The sequence below is a fragment of the Haliotis cracherodii genome, unplaced genomic scaffold (assembly GCF_022045235.1).
Source record: "Haliotis cracherodii isolate W230 unplaced genomic scaffold, xgHalCrac1.p SCAF_16, whole genome shotgun sequence".
Lineage (NCBI taxonomy): Eukaryota > Metazoa > Mollusca > Gastropoda > Lepetellida > Haliotidae > Haliotis > Haliotis cracherodii.
Window position 1 is genome coordinate 16,509,286 of NW_027266271.1, and position 26,545 is coordinate 16,535,830.

Genomic DNA, 26,545 nt, shown 5'->3' on the forward strand with positions numbered 1-26,545 from the left:
TGAACTTTGTGTAAAATTGGGTAATCGGATCTGTAAAATTGTAGGTTTGCTCCCAACCGTAGGGTAACGTTGAAAACATTTTGCTGCGAAGTTACCCGGAAGTGTGTAGATTTTGAACTGTTGCCGAGCAGCAAGAAGCGGCGTGTGAGTACGTGCAAATATTAGGGTTTGTGTGACTCTCTTCTTTTCAACTTCTACTTATGTCCATTCAAAATCAACGATCATAACGAATGAAATCTTGTCAAAAGTAGTCAATATTGACTCATATGCAGGACCTATAATGCTTTTGATGTACAGTCCAGTATGCCACAGGCCGAAGTAACAATAATCTATAATATCATGTGATTGCCCAGTATTGAAGCACAGGACCATATGTAACTAATAATAATAACAATAAAAAAAACTCGAGTTTTTTTTTGTGTTATTATAAGTTACACGGTCCAGTGGTCCATTTGCATGATTTGTTTGGAACCTCCGAAACATTATTTCAGCTAACAGTTCAGATGTTTAATCTGCCTTTGTCTAGCAAAGCAATATCAACCTCAAATTTTGTCATCGGTCAGTATAAGCATTTTTCGAGTCCATAAAAACAAATATTGACCTCTTATCATGCTTATTATGTTCATTATTGTTTTTGATGCTCATTTCATATCATATAAATATAATATGCTGATTGAACATGAAGAATAATGACACAAGTGTGATTACTATTACATATTAGTCCGTCTTAGTGATGGTTTTACAACGTAACATTGTTTTTTTTAACATTTTTAAGTTTGTGTAAATGCATTCGTGACTCTCAACAATGTATTACATCTCGATCCATTGTTGTTAGTTCCCCAGAACCAATTTGCCACCATAGCTATGTTTAAGGCCCTGTTCATATAACACATTGCTAAATAAAACATCTGTCAAATACACATGATGTATTCTTAATTGATACCCGTGAAGATCCGGGGTAGAATATGTCTTCAGCAACCCATGCTTGCCGTAAAAGGTGACTATGCTTGTCATAAGAGGCAACTAACAGGATCGGGTGGTCAGACTTGCTGACTTGGTTGATGCATGTCATCAAATCCCAATTGAGTGGATCGATGCTCATGATATCAATCACTGGAATGTCTGGTCCAGACTTGATTATTTACAGACCGCCGTCATATAGGTGGAATATTGCTGAGTGCGGCATTGAACAACAAACCAACAACAACTATTCATAATTGAAACAATTGGTGTTATCACCCATTTCGACTTTCATGAGAATAAAATATGTTTAAACTGAACAAGTTTTCGACTCTTGTTAGCGTACTGTCTCAAGTACAACTGGGGGTGCCTCATAGCACGTGGACCCCCTCCCCTATCTTAACATGAAACAGGAAACATATTTCTGGCTGAACTATCTTTTATGCAAGCAAGCAAACCAAACCAAACATATCCAGTAATGCCAAAATCTCACTTCACAAGGGTCTTTTTTAGTTAGCTGTTGATTTAAACCTCGGAGTGAGAGAAATTCTGTGACAAGAAGGATGAAGACTGACATCACTATGGAAACAGGGTCCTGTTGCAAAATGGATCCAGGGTATTTACCATGAAAGACTTGAGGTACAAGGATGTGTTGTATACTCCCCGGGGAGCTGAGCATGACACCTCATGCATACTCAATACATTGACCAGCGCAGTATAAATGTAGCGCTTCGAACATTGCGTATGGAGTCATGTGCTTTACAATAATTATTATTATTTGTTATTATTCTTAATATTATTATTATGGTGAAAATTCTCTACATTCTTTTATAGGTTAAACAGGAATATGTCCAGTGACCTTGTGGCCACCTGGGAGGTCGCTCTAAGTGATGGGGTGCACTTGATTGAATTTGAACATGGGACTACTACGGGCAAGAGAGTCATCCGCGTTGATGGAAAGGTGATGCTGTTTCCGTGTTTATTTTACTTCTCATCGTCAATACTTCACATTTTATATAAACTCTTGAGGATACAAACATGTTTAGTCTTCTGGACTGAGCATGTAACTTGACATCATTTTCATTAGATCTCAGTGTTAATGTATGGACTTCTTTAGCAAAGCTTACAGGCCAAAAGAATTGTTACTGGACTGGGGCTTCAGAATAGTGGCTAAAGTCACAGACTGTATCCTACGTATCTACATCGCCCGTGAACACATACAACCACATCCCAGTGTAGTCGTGTCAATTGTTCATGGAAGAACTCCATCGAAAGAGCCAAACTCTGTTCATGAGCTTCGTTCAAACTCAGCCATTGCCTCTTATTTGACGAAATGTATAGATTACATTGGCATGAACATGGTGAAGCTGTTTATCATTTGTGTAATGTAAGATGGTGCCACCACCCTTATGGTATGCCCTGTTATGTCGTACTCTGGATGCCACAGTGCAGTACGCCGGATGCCATGAAATGTTTATCTGGTTAGCGAATGCCAATATTTCAATGTTGAAATTTATATTGGATTTTTTTTTCTTGGAAAGATTGACAAATTAATAAAAAAAATTTAGCTCTGATCTTACGAGCAGGCAGGGTCATGCAATCCATGTGAAATCCCAATCTAATTTACTTGTACCAGCTGTGTACACTGATATGACTCAAGAGTTCTTAAACTAGATGCCAATTAAATGATGTGCTTGATATACGGTAAACCATGTTTATAACAAACATGCTTATAACAAACTGGGGGCATGGGTGGCCCAGTCGTCTAAGGCGCCGCGATTCGCTGTGCAGAGTTGCGTCCCTTGGTCACGCCAGAAACCTATGATTGTGGGTTCGAATCCCAGTTCGCCCCGATTATGTTTCTAGGTTTGTCAGCACCATACCTGTGCTCGTGGGTTTCACCGAAGTGGTAAACGTCTGAGACCTGCATCACTTCGGGCTTTCCTCCCACATTAAGCTGACATCCCGCGATATAACTGGAATACTGTTAAAAGCGGCGTTAAACCCAACTCACCTACTCACTTATAACAAACTGATAAACACAGCAAACTTATTGTTTGCTCCCGGGCATTTGCTGTATGTATGCTTGTAAGGAACTATGGTTATAACAAACAAAAATGAGTGGTCCCTTTTAGTTCGTTATAACCATAGTTTACTGTATAGAGATGCTGTGTGCATTCCAGTTGCCAAAAATGTGTTGCAGTACGTTATGTAACATGAAGGATGTGTGGTTGATTTAATGTCTTCCAGTAAGTTATAGAAGCTTTGTTTGGTTGATGCGATCCCATATCAAGACATCTAACCTTGCCTTTTGAATTCCAGGAAATTCATCGAGAAGAATGGATGTTCAAACTGGTTGGCAAGGAAACTTTCCAAGTTGGCAAGGCCAAGTGTGAGATCGCCATCGAAGCAGTCAGTGGATTTGCCTATGAGTACACCTTGCAGGTTAATGGCAAGAGTTTGCAGAAGTTCCGTGAGAACCAGAGGAAGATCACGCAGTCCTGGATACTCCACATAGGAGACAACCCAATCAGGGTCACCATGGGTAAGTTAAGATTTGTTTGTTTGTTTGTTTGTTCTTCAACGCCACACTCAGTAATATTGCAGCGATATGATGATGGTCTGTAAAAAATTGAGTCTGGACCAGACCATCCAGTGATTGACATCATGAGCATCGATCCACGCAATTGGGTTACGATGACAAGCATCAACCAAGTCAGCGAGTCTGACCTCCCCCCGATCCTGTTACTCGCCTCTAACTACAAGCATAGTCGCCTTTTACGGCAAACAGGTCCTTCAGTGACTCGGTTGATTGCATGTGTTCGTATCCTGATGATGTGGATCGTTGCTCACAATATCAATCACTGGATTGTCTGGCCCAGACTCGATTATTTACAGCCGTTGTCATATAGCTAGAGTATTGGTGAGTCCGGTGTTAAATGACAAACAAACAAACACCATTTCCAAACATCAACCAAGATTGCAAACAGCAGAGAAAAATTCCCTTCTGTTATTGTTTTAAACTTTTCAAGGTATTGTGAGGTCAATCTCATTAAAATCAGACCTTAGTTCTTGCTACCGCTAAACAAAGATCTGAAGACATCCCATTAGGGGTCAGAACGACCTTTCATCAGACCAATCAGAGCGTCGCTTACCAGATTATGAAAGTGACAGTCGGAATGTGATTTCTAATCATGCAACCTTGAAAACTTTAACAAGGGTTATTGCAAACGATAGTTACAGTTTTAACGACTGAATCCTTACAATCTAGACCATCTATAAGCCGTTCAGGTTTCAAATTTGTAATCGAGAATTTGTCCAAATATGTTTCGAAGCATTGTCGCAAATTTGAAATTAGTGCCATAAAGCATGAGAAAGGTGCCTTCTGATTGGTCATTCCATTTGAACGTCAAAGGTCGGTCTGATGTGACACGTAATGGGATGTCCTCAGATCTTTGTTCAGCGGTAGCGAGAACTAAGATCTGATTTTAATGAGATTGTGGATGAGGTGAAATGAGGTTTAAAGTCGTGAGATTATTGCACATGTGTGGTTGTGTGTGTGTGGGTTTGTGTGTGTGGCTGCTTTAACTAGTCCTGGGTAATGCTGGCTTTATAGTGCTAGCTCACTGAGATGCCATGCTGCAGTTATTACCAGATTTAATGGAATACCCCACTCAGACACAGTATACTGAATCCGAGCTGACCGATCCTTGTTTTAGCCCCTTAGTGCCAAGCACTGGGCAGGGTAACAGCAAGTACCATCTTTTAACGTCTTTTGGTATGATATGGCCAGGGATCAAACCACAGACCTTGCACTCTCTGGGCAGACTCTTTATTCTCTAGACCACAGAGGCGTTTTATGTTATACTATTGGAGCAAGAAGATACTTGATCCAAGGAATTATAAAGTATAGGTTTAAAAAAAATTAAATTAAAATTGTAGCTTGAAACAAACAAACTGTTTGGAACATATTGTGTGTTATGTTCCAGAAAAGGACACAGTTGATGTATGGGTGAACGGAGACAAAGTAAACACAGCAGTAAGTACACTTAATCTTAAATCTCATCCATTAATCAGTAGCATCCATGATACCAGCTGACTTGTTCTCGCACCAGCAGCAGGGTGGCCAGGCGGACAAGGATTCTATGATCCAAGATTCTTCCTGAATATGACTCACCATGATACCACTGCCACAGGCCAATTTGCATTTCACGTGACTGGACAATATATATTTATACATCAAAATGACCGTATCGGTAGCTGTCCGTTGGGCTTCGGTGACAGCATGTGGAGCCGTACAAACAATGTATAACTATAACAAAGGATAACTATGCCAAAAACAAGTAGATTTTAGCGTAAAGGATACTTTCTTAACTTTCTTGACAAATCGTCACATGGCTCTGGCCTGTGGCAGAGGTACTATGTTGGCTGGCTGGCTGGGGGCCGCATGGAACTCTGGGTAGGAGAGTGCCTTGGGTCATCATTCCCAGATTCTTGCTTGTGGGTGTCACTATAGTCGTAAAAGGCTAAGATGTGCATCACTTCAGACTTTCCTAACACCTTAAACTGAAATATTGTGATATAGCTGAAATACCATTCAAAGCTTTGTTAAACCCTATCTAAATTCAATTCAGATCTTCATTCTTGTTACCGTTAAACAAAGATCTGTTATCCTGTTATTCATTTTATTGGTCGGTCCAAGGTCGTGACCTCAAATTGGATGTTGTTGGATCTTTGTGTATCTGATTTGAATGTGATTGTGTTAAACCCAACTAATTCTCAATCCAGGCCGAGTTTGTTGATGATGGGACCGAAACCCACTTTGAGATCGGTGCTCATTCTGCCTACATCAAAATCTGCAGCAGCGGCAAGCGTCGGAGTGGTCTGGTGCACCAGCTGTTTGTTGATGATGTGGAGATACCCACCGTTAGTGACTGAAGAGGGAGGAGGGTATCCATCACAGGAAGGAAATATCAAAACACTTCACCTCATTTCATACAGAGATATGATTGTTTGTGGAATAATTGTAGAACTGGGCCGAGCACATGTGAATGTTTTGTGTGATCTTTTATTAGAAATATCATGACATTAACATACCTCAGTTGTCTGACAAAATACATTAGAAGGTATATTTATTGGTCAACAATTTTAGAGACTAAGACAGCAATGTGTTTATTTTCTGTTTTTCGTTATCAAGAAACCGTACTCTCCAACTTGAATAGATCGTACAGAGCTCGCCTAGAGCAGACTGAGTGAAAGGCATCATTCAGACGAGTATGACTGTCCTCTTTTTATCACTGTAACCAAATATTAGTTGTTTTTTTATGGAAAGAGGAACGGATCAGAGCGAGAAGAAAAACTACTAGAAAGTCTTACATTTTGAGTAATTTTAATGTTCAGATGTATCCAGTCTCATTAAAGTTACATCTTAGTTCTCTCTATGGCTAAACAAAATTCTGAGGACATCCCATTAAAGGTCACGTCAGAACGACCTTTCATCCGACCAATCAAAGCGTCGCTTACCAGATCATGAAAGTGACAGTCGGAATGTGTTTTCTAATCATGCTTCCTCGTAAACGGTAACACGTTGTATTCCGAACGACAGTTACGGCCCGTACAACGGATTCCGTCAAAATCATCTTCTATCTCTCGCTTCCGTGGGATAAACATTTGGACAGAAGAGGTGTTGCACAGTACCTGGGAAGCACTGCCATGCAATCTCAGTCATATATTAGACATTCCGGAATGTTTGTTTGTTCAGTTTTTTTAAGATTTTAATCGAGAACTGTGTCAACACATATTTCAAGCATAGTCTGAAATGGAAGTTGCCAGGTTGAAACGAGCGTCGAGCTCAAGAAAGCTGCTTTCTAATTTGCTGATGTCGACTTCTCGTTTGTAATTTCAGTGATCGGTCAAAGTTTGCGAAAGGTCGTTCTGACATGACCCGTAATGGGATGTCCTCAGATCTTTGTTTAGCCATGTTAGCGGCAGCAAGAACTTAGGTCTGATTTTAGTGAGACTGAAATGTATCACAACGATAAATAAATACCAAATGGCAAGCTGTTCCTGTTCCGTTTTAATTCTTTTCACAAACTGTTTTTACATTTATGCTTGTCATATTTTCTTTCCCAGAATCGGATCATAGTGATTCTCCTGTAGTCAGGTTTTTCATAAATCAGGTTCTTTTGCCTTTGGGAGAACAGTTAGTTTCAGTGACTGGCATGGCAGTGGTAAGATGATGTATGCATAAATCCTGGATATGTGTTCTAGCATTTGTTGTATAATATAAGTAAACTCTCTCAGTGCTTGGCATCTGGAAGACTGAAATAATATAGCATTGCACACTAGTCCATACTTTACCGTCCGTGTATAGAGACTTGACATATAATGATAATAAGCCTTAACAATTAAAGTACTTGAGGGTCCGTAAGTTTGTCAACAATATATATCATGATATATTTGGCATTTTTGCATTTAATGTATTAATTGACAAAATATTTAATGTATATAATTTGAATATAAGTAGTTGAACAATATAGTAATTTAAGATCCATTCAACCTCCATCCTCCATCCTCCTCCACCATCCGCCGACCGCCCAGCATCCTCCTCCACCATCCTCCATCCTCCACCACCTGCTGACCGCCCTCCATCCTCCATCCTCCACCACCCACCTCAGAACAAGTAGTAAGTTTGTTTGGGCCTAATATTGCTTGTGTGTTCCAGTATTTCTTTGTGTTTTTCATTTATTGGTGTATAGTATGTTTTCTATTACCTCGTATATTTACACATTACAATCCAGAAAATAAAAGCAGACCCAGTTTTTCAATGTCAACCATTACTATGAAAAGGCAGCACAACGCAACGCAACACAACATACATTAGACCATATACTCACATATCGCACCACACACACTCACACATCACAACACACACACCATGCACACATACACCAAACAAAACTTCACGCACACACACCACACAAAATCACGCACACACACCACACACACTCACACACATTCATACCACATACAGTCTGTCAGTTAATCCTTCAGAGACAACTATTAACGGCATGTCGACCCAGCCTCCAGACAATATTCTAGCTTCACGTTTGACAAGTAACATTAAAATACATGTAAAAGTTTCAATTAATTCATAATACATATTTCCATTTGCATAATTATCAGATAAATAATGCAAATGTATGGTATAGCCCCTTCATATGAAGATATTGTCTATCTATCTTTGCCGGTTTTATTTGGTTCAGCTTGGTGTATCAAATATATAGAAACCTCAAATAGTCTTTTGATTTTACTTTGTTATTTTTTGTGTATATTTAGATGCAAATTAGAAGTTTTGTGGAAATTGGGGTATTTTGTATGTTACTAGTACTTGTGTTTAATGGTTGTGTGACACATCAGATCTGCTCTATGTAGCGAAGTACATAAACGTGTGTTACAGAGTTGTTCCCCTTGCACTTCAAGCTATGTTGCTTGATCCTGTAATTCATTTGTTGATTCATTTTCATTTTTGTTGATCATATCATAAGCAATAATACTCACATCCATTTTTCTTTCAAAATGATCTTGATATGTTATACTGTTCATTGTTAAACTACTAAAAGAAACTTGTAAATGCATGATGCATACAATTTTCCATCATAAGATATTTACATAAGAGCTAATTGACAAAACACAATTACGAGCTAATTTACTTTTTGAGTCAAGCCTATATATTTAAAACAGTTATCATGGTTTTGTACATCTAAAACATTATTGCCTTATTTTTTTAAATCTTAAAATGTTCACTCTTTTGGGGAAATACCCAAAAGAGTGATGAATAGATGACTGAAAAAATATTGCTTCCCCAATGAAAAATGTAATAATCCAATTAAAATAGAAACCCTGTAGTAAAAACTCAAAAAGTTATCTGGAACTCTGATAATAACTCCTGACTAAAGGCCCCAAATTTGACTGACTACTGACTAGCATCTTCCTGAGGCAAGGGAGTTACGTGCATATAAAAGTCCAGTTCCCACCCTTGCCAAACTAGGCTGGAATTTCTAGGCTCAACTGTAGTGCCACCAGTGGCCATTAAGAGTTATGTCCCTTCTATGTCCCTCTTGTTCACCAATCAGATTCCACCTCTGATATCACTTACATTTGCTTCAGAAAAATGGCAGCGATCAGTCAAAACAATCTGATCAATATTAAAGATCTGTATTGTAATAAAACAGGTCTTATCCTGCAAAGCGCATTAAATGGGTTGAGCACCTTGATTAAGAACATTAAAAGATTTGCAAAATATATGTCATCGCCCAGTTGGCGGTACACATGCTTTGCAAATCCTGCATTTGACTGATTTTGATCGGACTATTCACAGACTATTCTAGAATTCTAGCCTAATTCAACAAGTGTGGGAACAAGACTTTTATAGTCAGTTACCTCCCTTGCCTCGGGAAGATGATTCTCATATGGCCACCCCCCATCAAGACCCTGTGTCATGTTGTGTACATTTTTCATCAAGTTGTGTGTATATTTTACTTTTATGATTGTGTTTTTCATTTCAAGACAAGAGTATAATACTTACTGACATGTTTTCCTTATTTTGGGTGTCATAAACAATCATTTTACACTTAGTGTTTGTGATAGTGATACTGTATATTTGTGTGCTTGTATAATGCATAATACTGTGTACACATGCAATGTATATGAATTTGTTCAAAGGTTCCAGATTTTTAAGCTTGTTGTTTAACATCAAGTAAGTAGTCAAGAGACCAAAATATAGCAATCAGGGTATTTCTACTACTTTGCAGTTTATTCCTGCATTAGAATAAAAAGGGAGATTGTTTTCATGAGTCATTTGGACTGAGAAGTCGGTTATGCTTGTTGTCATGGATACAGTTGTCATGGTTTTCTGTGAACTTGCAAGGTGTTGATATTCATGACTACACTAAAAGTGTGAAAAATATTCATTCCATTTAAGGTTTTGAGCAATCTCATATCTTAACTCTGATGAGATATTTCTTTGCTTGATCAGATTCCTCCATATGAGGTCATGTTAGGTGAAATTCTAATCAGCCAATCAGCATCGGATGTAGTGTCGGATGGAGTACTGTAGACCAAGCTTTCAAAGTTTATGATAAATTTAACAAACACATGATAACTTACTATTTATTAGAATAACATTATACCATATCACATGCATACAAGACTAGTTTCTTTGGCGTTAAGGGATTCTCATGTTAATACTAACTACCACTATAACTATAACAATGAAACCTGTGGTTGAGCATCAACCTTAACCAGCACAAATTACATGCCCAAGCATTAGGAGCAACCACCCGCATATAGTGCCGCATGTACAGTGAGTGAGCATCACCGGAATGAGAAGTTGCCTGACTGACCATCCGTCATTACTGACCCCAGCATGGGGCGCAGTCAAGTATATGACCAATGCTTCTGAGCGCCAGAAACAGTATTTGGCAGCATGTACAGATGTAAACCAATAAATGGATAAATAAATAAATATGTACACCAATGAATGATGGGGGAAAATATCCCCAGAAACATTATAGATATTTAACTGCCTATGGATATTTAACTGCCATTTAACACTGGATATTTAAACTTGTACAACAATGAATGGTTGGGGGGAAAATATCCCCAGAAACATTATGGATATTTAACTGCCTATGGATATTTAACTGCCATTTAACTCTGGATATTTAAACATGTACAACAATGAATGGTTGGGGGGAAAATACCCCCGAAAACATTATGGACATGTTTAAACTACCTTCTATAAATCATCATGAGAATCCCTGTCCCTACTGACACGCATTTGAAAATGTGATCAAGCTGTTTGTGTTATTATAAACCCAGTCAATTTCATTAACAATCACATTTCTGATTTCTGTGTCTCAAAACTGAAATTAAACGGCCAGTTCCGAATGTAAGTAATAAAGACCATGAATAATATGGTGTTTATTTACACACCTGGTCATTTCTGAGCACTATGGCATCTACACCCAACTGGAAGTACCATAGAAGGAACATTTGGCTTCTGTGTTGATTGTCAGTTTTTTTTCAATTGAATTTTCTTAATTGAGGTGATAAAGAAATATGGCTGAATCATTTTAGAAATTTCAAAAATCCTCGCATCCTTTATTTACACAGGGCTGTCAAGGTGCACTCAACATACATGACCTCCTATGACAGGGTTGTGAGATCTTCACACAGTTATTGTATAAACGCAGTTCATACAAAATGTAATATGTAGTCTCTGAGTCATGACTTGGTGGTAAGTCAATTATTGTTATTAGTTAACGAGTTATGTTGAAAGATTTGTTTCATTAATAATGGAAATATTGTTTGTTGATCTGTCTACGGCATAATATCCTACTGACGTGTGATGTGTAGTTATTTTAAAACCCTGTTGTCTCATCGAGCGTGTTGAGGATGTCTTGTACAGCATGTTCATGAATGTTAGTGAATATGTGATCAACTGACACTAAAGCCTTGTTTAACAAAACTGTTTGTGTTTTATTTTGAATGATTTTGTCTTCATTTGATCTTCACCTAGTTGCTGATCCCACATCCACGGAGATGCTAATCATCATGATATTCATAGAATCATTGCCATATTTTGAACCAGGGCAGTATGTTAACCTTGTGGTTAAAGTGTTTGCTTGTCATATGGAAGACACAGGCTTGATTCCCCACATGGGTATAATGTGTGAAGCCCATTTTTGGTGTTCACTGCAGTAATATAGCTGTAATATTGTTGTGTTAAACTCAACTCCACTCACTCACTCACTCACTCGCTCACTCGCTCACTCATATTTTGAGCCAAATTTCGCAAATACAGTTTTGTGAGATATTTGATGAAATTTCTCCAAGCACATCGCCTGTAATTTAAACTGGATCTTGACCTGGCAAGGTTGCTACATATGGTCTGGTAGCAGAGCATCCACCCAGAGAGTGGAAGATCCGGAGTTCGATCCCCATCCGCATCATACCAAAAGACTTATTGTTACCCTGCCTAGCGCTCAACATTAAGGGGCTAAATAAAACAAGGACTGGTCGCCTCGGAGTCAGTATACTGTGTCTGAGTGGAGTATTCATGTTAAACTGTGTCCGGGTATCTCAGCGGCCTAACACTATTAAATCGGCTTTAGTCTGGACTAGTTCAAGCAGACGCACCCCCCCCCCCCCCCCCCACACACACACACACACACACACACCCACACACACACACACACATCGCTATATTAGTGCGATATTCTTGAATGTGACGTCAAGCCCAATTTCACCTCACCTCATTGACACATATACATTCCATTAGTAATCAATTCATTATAATTTATTTGGCTTGTGTGAGAAGCTTTCGTTATAAAGCAAAACAGGATTTAAACTCAGACATGCTATTAATGACTAATTGAAGAAACAACTAATTCTGGATGTGAATTACCCTGAATATTTTAATGTGGGTCGGGGATTCAGATCTCTGCATTCCCTTGCCATTATTGGTTTAAGCTGTGTAATACTGACGTGCTACTGCTGGGTGCTGATATGGATATCCTTAAACATATTTAAAACTATTTACTTATCTGTAACTAACTTTAAATAAGGATTCTGGATCTGTCGTCATGCGTATTTGATTACAAATTGTGCGAATAATGAAATTTTTTGAGTACCTTATCATTAATCGTAGACGCTCAAGGACATACTCACCAGATTAGTTTAGAACGAGTAAATTGGGTTTACTCCTTTATGAACAAGATATGTATTTCAATCACGTCACGGCGTGTCACATTATTGTGGGAGGAAAGCTAGAGTGACATTTAGTTCAAAAGTTATCTTATGTAAAGATAACATCCAAATGGAGCCCAGAACAATGCTTAGACTTGCTAAATCATTCTAAACTTAAGTTGGTTTCCTTTTGTAAATACTCTCTATGGTCTGGGAGACAGACAAAATGGAAGTCCACAGACATTACCACTTTGGCGTAACCTTTGTGAACGGGTGTGGTGTGATAAATAAATATGTGGGATGTGTGATGGAATCCAACAACCAGCTGATCCTGACACTGTTAAGGGACGCAACTCTGCATAGCCCAGCAGTGTCATTTCACATACCATAACTACTGTATAAAGTTATTTTCCACTTGACAACGGTATAAGGATCTATACCGAAACGTGACCTTTACAGTAATGAAAAAAGTTGTTATCCAATAATGTTAATTGTCAATGTGTCTACTTTGTCATCCGTCAACCTCTAAGTAATTGCACCAATACCTTGTATGACCTCTTTGGACGTCCGGACAGGCCTGGCTATGACACCTCAACGATCAAGGGAGCCTCATCATTGGGTGTGCAATCCTGCTTTCCAATAACACGTTCCAGCAAACGTTGTTCAAAGGTTTGGGCGTTGTCTTATCGGTCACGCAAGGTGATCCCAGGTCGCTTTATTATTATAAGTTTAAACTAATCGTTCACCTCTCAGTTGATACACACACATCTTATCATCATGATGGAGGGGCTGTCGGGTAGCTTGTAGTTAAAGCGTTAGCTCGTCACGCCGAAGACCCGGGTTCGATTCCCGACATGGGTACAATGTGTGAAGCCCATTTCTGGTGTCCCCCGCCGTGATATTACTGGAATATTGCTAAAAGCGGCGTAAAACCATACTCACTCACTCACTCATCAAGATGGAACAAGTCGGATCTGAACCGCTGAACTGTACCCTTGACCAATCAGGGCACTGCCAACGTCGCACAGTTCGACACGACTGACGTTCATTTCGCCGGTGTTGACGGGTCAATGCCATTCCGCGGTGGGGTCTGAAAGCCCAAATTCCTGCTGCACGTCATCGTCTTGACATTGTTTGTCTGCCGATGTCAATGTCGATGACGTCACAGATGGCGGTCGTCCCGTGGGGTGGTCACACATGGCCTCCTGCTTTGTGACCTGCCCCCTGTGTGCCCAGTCTGGGGATATCGCTGAACCAGTCTGGCGACGGTCACCTGGCTTCACCCGACCTTCTAGTAATATCGGTTTGCGTAAAGCCCCATTCGGCGCCATTCCAAAACCCCCCATGTCTGTTCCGCTGATAACCTTAACATTTTTCCTGCCTGCCTTGATGAGGTGTGATGTTTTGGCATCCAATCGCTTGCTTTGTATACCCTATATGCATTTGCTATCTTGTGCTATCAGGGAAAACCCTGTTTTGTACAACATTCGGTACAGATAATTCTTCTCCTGAAGCACGGACTTCTAACAGTCAGATGATGTTGGGTGAGTTTTGATAATCGTTTTCAACCTGCTTTCAGTTTCTTTTAGCCAAGGTGATTAAACCTACTCACAATCTAACAACATGCACATTCAAACGATCGGTAGTTAATATAGGCCTATTCAAAACATTCATTGCAGCAGCCCAGGGTGTCATTCGCAGCCAAGGCACAGATAGCTATCAATTAACCTGTGTCATTATATATATCTTGTATATATGGTGTAAGCTCTCTCGCATGTCTGCACCTACCACTACACTTGCGAGTTGGGGAAAGGATGGCCATGTCGAACTAGGCTGGTATTATGCATAGTCTATGCATAGTCCAATCAAAATCGCGCACCGAAAACGAAATCGGTTCGTAAACTATCATGCAGATTTCGGTCGATTGCAGGATTTGTAAAGCATGTGAACCGCCAACTCGTTGTCGGCAGATAATTTCCTAATCTTTTCATGTTTTTAATCAAGATGCTCACGTGACTGGATGCATTTCGCGATGTAAGACCCGTTTTATCACAATATAGATCTTGATTATCGATCAGATCGTCCTGACCGGGCGCCACCATTTTGTGTGAAGCAAACGCAAGTGATACGAGAGGTGGAATCTGATTGGTCCATAGGAGAGGCTTAGAAGGGACATAACTGGTAGTGGCCACTGGTGGCGCTACGACCGAGCTCAGGAATTCCAGCCTAGTTCGGCAAGGTGGGAAACTGGACTTTTGAAACCAGTTAACTCTCTTGCCTCGGGAAGATGCCCGTTCGCGGAACTCCCTACACTATCGCTGCCACCAGTCACAGCTCCCCAGTGTAATAGGCGACCCAAACCATACTTGGAGTTGAACTCGCCTCGCCGTCATGTTTACAAACAAGTGATAATTTGTTTGTCAGTTTGAATTTCTGTTTCGTTTCAACTATCATGTAATTGGTACAATAAGAATTCTGTAAGTGGAAATTTGGATGTTTTTCCGTTAGTCCGCCATCTCAAACCAATCTGATTAAACAAACGAAAGGTAAATTCATTTCAAAACTCACTATCATGGCATTCCCAAACAGACAGTTATATGAATGTCATTGCATTTGGGGTTAGAGTTCAACTTTAGATTCTTGTAATGGCCGCTTGCACACTGGCGGCAACGAAGATGCCTGGAGGGTAACGTAGGCGTAACGCGCTGGGAGGGGCGTTGGTGGTAAACGTGTAGTGCCTGAATAGTTTTGGGTTTTCTTCCCCCATTAAGATGACACAGCTTTATATGGAGGAATGCTGCTTACAGCGTTGTAAACATAACTCGCTCACCACATTGTACCCATGTAGGGAATCGAACCCGGGTCTTCGGCGTGACGAGCTAACGCTTTAACCACTAGGCTACCCGACCGCCCCTCCCCATCATTAAGTTTCTTCTGCATTATGTAAGTGTATTGAAATGAACATTACTTAATCTGACGTCTCCTTATATGTTATTTAAACGATTTTCTGTTGTTCTTTGCAACATAATGTTTTGTGATTCTTATTAAGTTAAATCCAAATGTTGGGTTCAAATAGCTCTTCTATAACTGTACCACCACAAACTCCCTTGGCTCGGGAAGATGTAGATTCGCGAGTAATACCGACGTTGTGTCTGTTCAAGGCGACATGTTGTGTTTTGCAGAGAAGAAGGGGAACAAGATGGAAAAAATACACCTTTCACAATGCAAATGTTAATGGTTTTAAATACTACCAACACTCCAACTTGAACAGCTGCTCGGCGGGGCTTGATACAGAAAACAAGGTCGACTTTTTTTCTCATCTTCAGACAAAAAGTGAGACTCTTACAATGCCTTTTTGTCTTTTGCATCTATACCTTACAAAATGAATTGAATATTGGTTCATCTACACGTGGGGGCACGGGTGGTCCAGTGGTCCAATCCGCCGCAATTCGCTGTACAGAGTTGCGTCCCTTGGACACGCCAGAAATCTATGCTCGTGTTTCTAGGTTTGTCAGCACAATACCCGTGCACACATTGGGTTTCACCGAAGTAGTAAACGTCTGAGACCTACACTACTTCCGTCCCCCCCCCCCCCCCCCCCCCCCCCCCCCCCCAGTTAAACTGAGCGCCATTATATAACTCGAATACTGTTCAAAGCGGCGTTAAACCCAACTTACTCACTAACTCATCCATTCGTTATCAAGGCTAGCACGAACTTAATTCTTATATATGATGAAAAACGGGGTCATGGTAATTCAGTTGTATAGCCTTTGCTATATATATATATATATATCAGAATATCTATCACAATATAAAAAATAAGAATAATTCTTCGTGAGTTTAACGCAACATACAGACAATGATTCGGTAAGCTAAACATATGTTTATTCCTCTAAATGTTACAATTTTAAACATTCTTTCAGATACATGTACACACATTTTGCCTAGAAGCTAACAGAACACCACAAAGCTATTGGTATCACATCACCATGTCGCTTCGCCGTATGTGTAGTGCTGATCCTCAGACTGACGATGTCATGTCGCTCCCCGAAGCAGCTGTAAAATCCCCGCCTTACGTGTTTATAACCGTCATTACATTACCTTGTCCGTCGAATATTCAACCAGTTATGTAGTAACGCTTGACAGTAACGTTATTTGGCTATATATCATCGTGTAGGCTGATATTACCCGAAATAAATTATTTCGTTATAATTATTATGTGAAATACATTGAAGCCTAGCTATGGAACCTGCGTTTATTGCTCTGAGGACGGGGAATAAAGGATAGCTATTTTGTGGTGACGTCACATGGTGTATGATGTGGATGTATGAAAAATTAACCAAGGGTTTTAAGGTCGACACAGTTTAGTTAAAGATTGTTTCAACGAATGTGTTGATGTTTTTCCCAGTTAGTTACTGAAACGAATTGTAGAAATACGGTTGTTCGGTTAGACATGTTGCAACTGTAAGAGAGCTACCTAACATGGACATACACAGAATATACATACACAATGACATCTCATTCTCCCCATGGCTGTAACATATATTTATCTAGCTTACAGACATACAGCGTTATAATTCAGTAACAGAGTCATCTTTATCCGAACACGATATTACATGCACGTACACGGTGTTTGCGATCAAAAAATTCTTTCCCCATTGCTTGGTTATACCATTTTCGGTACCGTCCGGTTGATTTCTTCTAAATTCTTGACGCCATTTTTGTCCTTGAATCAACACTTTGATTCTTTATTAAATATCAGCTTATTGCCATATGTACCATGGCGATAACCTCTGACCTTGCTCGGTCGACCTTCACCTTCTCAACGTAACGTCAGATGGCATTACTGGCAGTTTGACAACCATTCCACAACTGCGACCTCTTCATCCTTGAACCTTCCTCAGTACAAAGGACTTCATGACTTCGTCAGGGCAACGTCGATGTAACGAGGTCAGGGGTGACGAGGTCAGAGGTTACACGTCAAAGTAGGTGACCTGAGTGGCTGTGATTGCTCCACAGAAGCTCAATATGGCGGCGGCGACAATGACAGCGGTGGTGCTGCCGACGGCGTGGATGATACTGCCGATGGACACAGAGAGAAGAAACTGGGCTAGGAATACCATGCTGCTTATCAGTGCTACGTCAGTTCCGAGACCACGCACCTGTTCGTCCTGGGGACGGTTGAACTGAAACAAGAAGGGAGAGTGAGTGAGTATTATGTTTTTACGCCGCTTTTAGCAATATTCCAGCAATATCACGGCGGGGTCACCAGAAATGGGCTTCACAAATTGAACCCATTTAGGGAATCGAAACCGGGTCTTTGGCGTGACCAGTGAATGCTTTAACTACTGGGCTACCCCACCGCTCCATATGAAGGGAGAGCTACAAACAAGTCACAATCTCATTAAATCGAATATTTTACTCCGATATGAAACCTCTCTGCGGGATGGACCGAGGCTTCTAAATTCGGTGGTATGAGTAAACGAAGCATCCAGAAAAAAATATGATTGAGTTCTGTATCTCGAAAATGAATATAATTCGGAAGTTCAGAATGCAAAAACATAAAGCCGCGCTGTTAAATTCTTCCGCATGCTTTGTCTGGTTCTGAGCGTCACAACATCTACACCTTTTACATATCTAGAGGATGTACTATCGAGGATAGCAATTTGCTGTGCAGAGTTACATCCCTTGGGCACGCCAGAAACCCATGATCTTGGGTTCGAATCCCGATTCGCACCGATTAAGTTTCTAGCCTTGTCATCACTATACCCGTGCTCGTGGTAAACATCTGAGTATTCCTCCCACACTAGGCTTCAAGCCCTGATATAACTGAACATCGGTGGAGTTAAACCCAACTCACTCACCCTCTCACTCATTCACCGGGCGGTCGGGTAGCCTAGTGGTTAAAGCGTTCGCTCGTCACGCCGAAGACCCGGGTTCGATTCCCTACATGGATACAATGTGTGAAGCCCATTTCTGGTGTCCCCCGCCGTGATATTGCTGGAATATTGCTAAAAGCGGCGTAAAACCATATTCACTCACCCTCTCACTCATTCACCAGTCCAAATTAACATAAACACTTGTCTTTTGCTAATCGAAAACAGCCTATGCCATATTTATAAAAATTGCTTCCTTGAAGCTATGCAACTGACATACACAATTATGAACCCAGAACCATACATAATCACAAATATGTATCACGCATGTATACGATATAATATCAAACGCACACTGTACGCATCATGAACATCGATCCTTTGAAACTGCCTCATCCTAAATTTGTTTTTTTAAGTGAGGGAAATATCACCGAGGAACATTTTCATCTAAATGATATTTGACTGTTTCTTTTGTATTATTATCTCGTCAACATCATATAGCTGGAATACTGCTGAGTGCGGTAAAAGTATAAGTAAAAGATATTTATTGCATGTAAGCCCTCCGGCCCATATACAAGAGAGTTAGAAATAAGTAGTTTTACATATTTGGATATATACTCATGTTTAACAATAATTATTTGTTTCTGAGGGAAATTGCATTTTTAACATATATAGCCAGTTTTGATATGACAGCATCATATTTTTAAGAAAGGAGAGAAATAAAAACAGGTACGGAATAATTTGACAGATAGCGTTCTGGTACAAACGGTCTTCCTAGATCACAATAATGAAAAAGTAAAAGGGATTTCATTTTTTATAACTGAATGACATAATGGGCACAGCCTCTTCGATTTTTCAGTGGACATTTTTCTTCCTTCATTCATCATGGGACTAACAATCCAAGACTATATTGAATAAATGGAAGTCAAAGGGTTCTTGATGTTAATGTAGATAAGTATTTTTCTGGTTGTATCATAACTCAAGCCTTCCTGAATAAACTCAAACAATATGACCTCTTAAGGTATGTAAGAGTATCGACCTCTCTCTCTCTCTCTCTCTCTCTCTCTCTCTCTCTCCCCCCCCCCCCCCCCCCCCCCTCTCTCTCTCTCGAAGATCCGAAGTAATACATGCACAACGTCGGACATGACTAAGTGTATACATGGATCGTCGTGGTTTACCGTGTTAAAACTGCAACACTCGCTATACGAATTCCCGAGATCTATGGAAAATGACATCACAAACGATATTTATTTTATCGACTTCCTTGGCTGCTATTTTCACAAATCTAAAATTATCTCTTTGCCTGAAAATTGATTCAACCTCACATACACACTGCCAAGAAGACGTCGATCAGTTTTAATTCTATAACAGGTTTCTTTTTATAAACAACATGGCCTCAATATCCGTTGCTCATTTGAGTACTTCCCTTCGCTCTTTGACGTAACAAGTTCTCCATTATCCCCTTTGTAAGAATTCTACCGTGTATTGATCGACCAGTCCTGACTTCACTTCCCTCTCAATCGCGTATTGTCAATAACAGTAATTCTGATGTAAGTCGTCACCGCTGACGCGTCCTCCGCGGGACTATTTGGCATATCGGAGAAGAATTACGTCCCTGTAACTGCGAAGAAAGGTTCAGATCTGTGGGTCTAAATTAAGGGAGTAGGATCGCTGAAATTAAGCCTTGATTCCCTTCACGTAATCTTCCTCCGTAATCGCTACAATCCAACCGGATGGCATGAATTCCAAGTGCCTTTTTTGGCCTGACCTTATCACCACTCCACCACGCGGAGTGATAAATAGAAACGAATTTCAGCGTTGCCGTTATTGGCTGAGAGGTCGTTAAATCGACAGACTCCGTCACTAGCCAGGCAGTAATTGAATGAAGGAATACAAACGGGTTTTGAACAAGGCAGGTATGACGTTTACTGGATTTAGGGACAATTTGGACACATGTTATGATGTGAGGGGGAAATTGATTCAAATTACGACTTGCCATCAAACCTGAAGTCTCACAAAATATCGCCCTGACAGACGTGACGATGCGATACCCAAGCATCGCACGTTCATTTAGGTCTAGGAGCTTCACCACAGAGCCATTAGCAAATATTTAAGCGTATCAAATTGTCACCCTTCAAAGGATTCAAAACGATACATCAAATATAGTATGATAGCTTTTATCGCTGTCGTAGAGATTCCGATTTCATTTAAAGTCCAAGAATAAACTTCTGACCTTCATGAAAAGCATTCCGACATTAACTGGTGATATATCGTTCCCGCACGTTTTGATATAAAGATATTGCATGATGAAATTTCAAAAATATAAACCCTAATAGAATTAAGATGAATATTCTCACCAATCCGATTTGCTATTAATTAGTTTTCTTTATGTAGATTCCTTCAGTATCCTTTCAAATCTATTACAGCGGAATTGCCAATTTTGCTGAAAATGTTTTTCTTCGTCGAATCAGATATGAAATTAGTTCTGAAATTGAATGGTAAGTATCTCTTTTCATTACCAAAGTATTAGTAATATATACTTGACAAACATGTTCTCGTATTAACCAGAAACATATTCTACACAGAGAAAATAATGAAACGAAGCATTTGTCTGCATTGTAATATGCACATGCAAGATCTGTTTTGATCTAAACGTGTTTAGGAATGTGTTTTTAAATCATAAACGTATTACATTTGGTGAATTCTATCTAACTTGTTTCGGGTCTAACAACGAAATGAGCTCTCTTCTCACAGCCTGAACACAACCTGAACAAAACATCCCCATAATCTAAACATGTTTAGAATTTAATCATGTTTACGACAAAGGGTATGTCATTGTGTATTATCCTTATAATCTGAACCTGTTTAGAATTGAAACATGTTTAAATAAAGTGCATATCATTGGGCATTATGTCAAATATAGATAAGATGTATAGTATATATTGAAATCCGACATACTTGTTGTAGTGTATGACCCTTTATTGCATGTTGAAATCACCATAATCTTCCCAGCACGTCATCACTGAACATTTTCAGTGTAACCGTCAATCGTTTCTGTGATGATGATGTTGATGTTGAACACCACTCGCGAAATTACTTGTTTCCTCCAAATGGCCCAGACACATGTAACGTTATTCCGATCCTAATAATGCTTGCTTCTCCTCGTTTTAATAAAGTTTTGTAAAGTCATGGGATCACCTGTTTCAAGTATAGATTCTAGTTAAAGCACTTTAATGCAATATCTATACAAATGGTACGATACTCCTCACATGATAATATTGACAAGTAGAAAGATAAATGCTAGCAATGACGATGTACCAGTTCGTATGACGTTAAGGGGCGGTAGGGTAGCCTCGTGGTTAAGACGTTCGCTCGTCACGCAATATACCAGTGTTCAATTCCCTCATGGGTACAGTAGTGTCCATGAAAATAGTCCAACAATATCACGAACAAAAGAAATAGGGTTCACACATTGTAAAAAGCAGCGTGACACATACGCACTCATCCCCTCACTCACTCACTCATATGTTGTTAAGTGATCCCTTATTTTCTAAACACGTTATATAATGGATCCCAACAAACCGGAATTGGCGTTTTTTATCCAACATCCAACGTATGATAATTGTCCCTTCTGAGAAATATAATGCATGTTTATGGGAGAAATTGCGTTAGTGTCAATAGTTTAGTTAAACAACGAAAAGGATTTCAAAGACAATCTGAAACCTTTCTCTGTTCTGCCGCATGGTCCTTATAGTAACACCATTGACGTTACTTTAAATCTGGTCGACAACATTTGAGGAAATGATCGCCCGGAAAGCAGTCTCGGCAATGTGAGTTATGGTAATACGATGTTTGGCCTCATTAATATTGACTGATTTCGCTGTCTGTCCCACCAAACAGACTCTTCTTTATGGGAGGCTGTCTGTAAACCTGATCTGAGGGCCATCAAGAACAGAAGTCAATGTTATCAACATGCAACAGGCCGATAACTAATGCAGCGTTGTATAAATCTCAACCAGTGTTTACTCGTACTAGGCATCTTCCCGAGGCAAGGGAATTAATTGGCTATAAAATTCCAGTTTTCACCCTTGCCGAACTAGGCTGGAATTATAGAGTTATATTTTGGCTGGACAACGAGTCTATGCAGAGTCCAATCAAAATCGCGTAACGATATCGATATCCGGTTCGTAAACAGGATTTGCAAAGTAGGTGTCAACACATATTAACCAAATCTTTTCATGTTTTTAATGAAGGTGCTCACGTGAGTTGATGCATTTCGCGATGTAAGATCCGTTGCGTCCCTTACGCGTGGCAGAACCCAATGAATCGTATTCCTAGTTCGCCCTGATTATGTTTCTAGGTTTGTCAGCATCATAACCTTTCTAATGGGTTTCAGCAAAGTGTTAAAGGTCTAAGACCGACATCACCTCAAGCTTTCTCCAACATCAAGCTGACACCCCGTGATATAACTGAAATATTGTTCAAAGCGGCGTTAAACTCAACTCACTACGTTTATGATAAGAGTAGGGGGCGGTGGGGTAGCCTAGTGGTAAAAGCGTTCGATTGGCACGTCAAAGGCCCGGGGTTCCCCACATGAGTACTATGTGTGAAGCCCATTCTGGTGTCCCCCATCGTGATATTGCTGAAATATTTGCTAAAAACGGCGTAAAACCATACTCACTCGCTAAAATTAAAATATTTTCAAGTTATGTAATGAAGCCAATTGCCAGGAAATTAGCAAGGGTTAACCACCAATCAGTTATTTCCCAAAAGGGGCGGTCGGGTAGCCTTGTGGTTAAAGCGTTCGCTCGCCACGCCGAAGACCCGGGTTCGATTCCCGACATGGGTACAATGTGTGTAGCCCATTTTTGGTGTCCCCCGCCGTGATATTGCTGGAATATTGCTAAAAGCGGCGTAAAACCATACTCACTTACTCTTTCCCAAGAATCCGATATATATACTTGTAATATAATTCATACTTCCTGACATAAGGAAACCTATTTATACAGCAATATTTGACAGCCGTTTCATGTTCTGATCTTAACCTTTTCTTACCGGCTGTACATCTAGCGCCTGGCGCGGTCATTATTTTATGATATATATCGAGCGGCTGTCGCACATGCTGACCAGACGGACACTGAAGCCAGACAGATGGAATGGATACCCCTGTGTGGACCAATTGGTCAGATCAAATGTGGTCATGTGTGTTCGCGTACAACCACATGGGAGTCAGTCGAAGCCTCGGGTCTTCAGGGGTGAAAGTCACCTTCGAGGGTTCCGAATACAGAGAATAATCTGGATGTGTTTTGTCAGTGAACTGCTACGTTGTACCTTGAGCGCTTGAATATTTTTTTTACATTCCGAATAGAAATATGGCTTTCTCCCTAAATTGATAATTTTGTTTGGATAATTGAACCCGTTAATCCGGATGATATAAAGCGTAAGGCGAAGCTTCCGAACCGGTGTCTGGATTAACGAGGCTACACTGATTGTTATTTTCCGGATTTGCATGTTATTCACTTTGTCAGTCTAAAAAAAAATAATAATAATTTATTTGAGGTTTGGAAGAATCGTGAAGGTTTCGGATGAGAAATGAGTGCCGTTGAGGCGAGAGTCGGCTTATCTAACAAGAGTAAACTATAACTAGGAACATTAATGTAAGTTCACATGTGTTGTGCTACCTGTAGGTCGGGGTCTGCTGACCATTTTCGCGCACACCTGGTGCAAATGATTTTTAGTGATCTATTCATATAATTTTCACCGTTATTTTGCCCTTTTGCGCATAATGGATTCTGTTTCGGCGGATAATCCAGACTGGTTATTCTCTGGCGTTGACGTTTTATATGACTGTTTTAACGAACACCTGGTGTCATCACTGAAAGTTTGATTTCTATGAATTAATTGCTGCCGTTGTTTTTAAAAAAAATATGTTTCTTTTAATGTAACTTATGTGAGTATGTATACTCCCCCTCCCTCCCTCCCTCCCTCACCCACTCACTCACTCATACCCCTAAAGTATTGATGAGTGTTTACTTAACATCAGTTATAAAGACTCGCCTCAAACAACTGTTTTCAAAGAGTGTCTGAGTGAATTGGATTTTACGCCGCTTTGGGCAATATTCCAAGAATATCACGTCGGATACACCAATGGGCTTCACGTTGTATCCATGTGGGGAATCGAACCCAGGGCTTCGGCGTGACGAGCAAACGTTTTCACCACTAGCTTACCCCAACACCCCTTTTCAATGATGAGGGGAACACGGACATACCTATTTTAAGGAGACACGCAGTTAACAAGTTATATGTGTTTCCAAAAAAATAGGACTGGAAACTCCGACATATTCTGGACAAATTAGTACATACATTTAATTATCCATATTTAATATTTCCATATCGCGATACTCGATATGGCAGGTCCCCATGAATATTGTATTATAAAATACTTCATTTCTCTTAAACTTTCCACCGCCTCCGTGGTCTAGTGGTAGAGCGTCCGCCGGAGAGCGGAAGGTCCGGGGTTCGATCCCAGTCCGCATCATACCAAAAGACGTTAAAAGATGGTACTTGTTGTTAAACTGCGGCATGGTATCTCAGTGTGCTAGTCCGGACTAGTACAAGCAGCCACACACACACATACGTGCATGCACGTCGCTATATAAGTGCAATAATCTTGGACGCGACGTTAAACCCAATTTCACCTCACCTCACCTTAAACTTTCATGTAAGTAGGCATCCAATTGCTTTCTATAATTTGTTGGCAGAGATGAAACACGAATAGTTTGTTTTGATGAAAATACCACAACGTCAATTTTTTGTGTTAATAATGAAAATAAATAGATTGCTGATGGTGTTTACTAGATAAATAATTTCTTGGATACATCTAGGGGGAAATAGATTGCTCTAACCCCCACCCCAAAACCCATAAAAATCACATGAATGCTCCTTAATCATTTTCTATGTTTTTACCAACGTTGGTGACGTTGACGGACATAGTCACCTATTGACGTTCCCGGTTTCAATTGAATTCCCACTCGTCAAGCACACATCAGGTTTATTTCCTAATATGTCAGTGACAGTGGTATAATTCGAACCAAGAGTCGAATGATCTCTTATCGTCTTGATTTTTCGTCTTAAGTACGTTGATATATCTATGATCGAAGGTTCAAGCCGACATATGATCTTTGTTCAATACAGTCCCTCTATTTTCACGCCTTCGTGTTGCCATTGTGTGGCGTACCGTCATGTACAGCGCTCGCACCGTGATATAAAAGCCGACATGGATAAAAGCGGACGTCATCATTATTGATTACTAACGGAGTAGAAGTAAATATTGTTAGGATGGCTTATTTATCACTTCTAGGTAAAACGCCAGGTCTGTTGTCATAAATTGCCTTCCGATAGTAAACACTTAGCGAGACACGAGAGCATTTGATCTCTGATAATGGCCTTTGGGTATACTATTGGGGCTTGGCTGAAGGGTCACGTTCGTTCATTCTGTCGTGGTACATGTATCTTACGCTGGCCGTATGTTTGTTTGTATTGGCTGATAATTCAACGCTAATGGGAATTATTTGTCGAAAATGATGCTTGAATTGCCGAAATGCTGCAAAAACAGATACATTGATGGATCTTGGAATTTTGTATCTTGTTATCTGTGTGTTCGGTGTGATTTTGGTGTGAAATGAAAAAAAAAATTTCTGTTTTTTTAAACCCCCCTTTGTAATAGAATGGTATTTCCTTAATAAAACATTGTGCAATCTACCAATAGTGAGTGAGTGAAATGCTTTTACGCCGCTTTTAGCAATATTCCAGCAATATCTTGGCGGGAGACACCATGGGCCTCACACATTGTACCCATGTGGGGAATAGAATCCGTTCTTTCGGCTCGATGAGCGTAACCTACCCCACCGCCCCGCAATCTCCCAATAGCTGGATTGGGAACAGTGGCGTTACCTGAC

General features: G+C 40.1%; 2 protein-coding genes across 3 annotated transcripts in view; one reads left to right on the forward strand and one right to left on the reverse strand.

Annotated features, from left to right (window-relative positions):
- The first annotated feature begins 90 nt into the window (after positions 1-90).
- Positions 91-11,463, forward strand: LOC139463882 (fas apoptotic inhibitory molecule 1-like). Its single transcript, XM_071245292.1, has 5 exons — positions 91-166; positions 1,795-1,921; positions 3,283-3,505; positions 4,950-4,999; positions 5,749-11,463. The coding sequence occupies exons 2-5, from the start codon at positions 1,808-1,810 to the stop codon at positions 5,896-5,898; spliced, it is 537 nt and encodes a 178-aa protein (XP_071101393.1). The 5' UTR covers positions 91-166; positions 1,795-1,807; the 3' UTR covers positions 5,899-11,463.
- Positions 11,464-16,649: 5,186 nt separating this feature from the next.
- Positions 16,650-26,545, reverse strand: part of LOC139463424 (membrane-associated transporter protein-like) — a 58,264-nt gene continuing 48,368 nt past the window's right edge. For both annotated transcript variants that reach the window (XM_071244683.1, XM_071244682.1), the window contains one exon: positions 16,650-17,897. In XM_071244683.1, the coding sequence (XP_071100784.1) occupies positions 17,685-17,897 (213 nt within the window). In that variant the 3' untranslated portion in view covers positions 16,650-17,684. The remainder of the gene's footprint in view (positions 17,898-26,545) is intronic.

What these genes read in the sequence shown, in the direction of transcription:
- LOC139463882 (XM_071245292.1), top strand. Translation starts at nt 1,808, where the DNA reads ATGTCCAGTGACCTTGTGGCCACCTGGGAGGTCGCTCTAAGTGATGGG. An exon ending in TCATCCGCGTTGATGGAAAG is followed by an intron (nt 1,922 to 3,282) that starts GTGATGCTGTTT and finishes TTTGAATTCCAG; the next exon opens with GAAATTCATCGAGAAGAATG. An exon ending in CCCAATCAGGGTCACCATGG is followed by an intron (nt 3,506 to 4,949) that starts GTAAGTTAAGAT and finishes GTTATGTTCCAG; the next exon opens with AAAAGGACACAGTTGATGTA.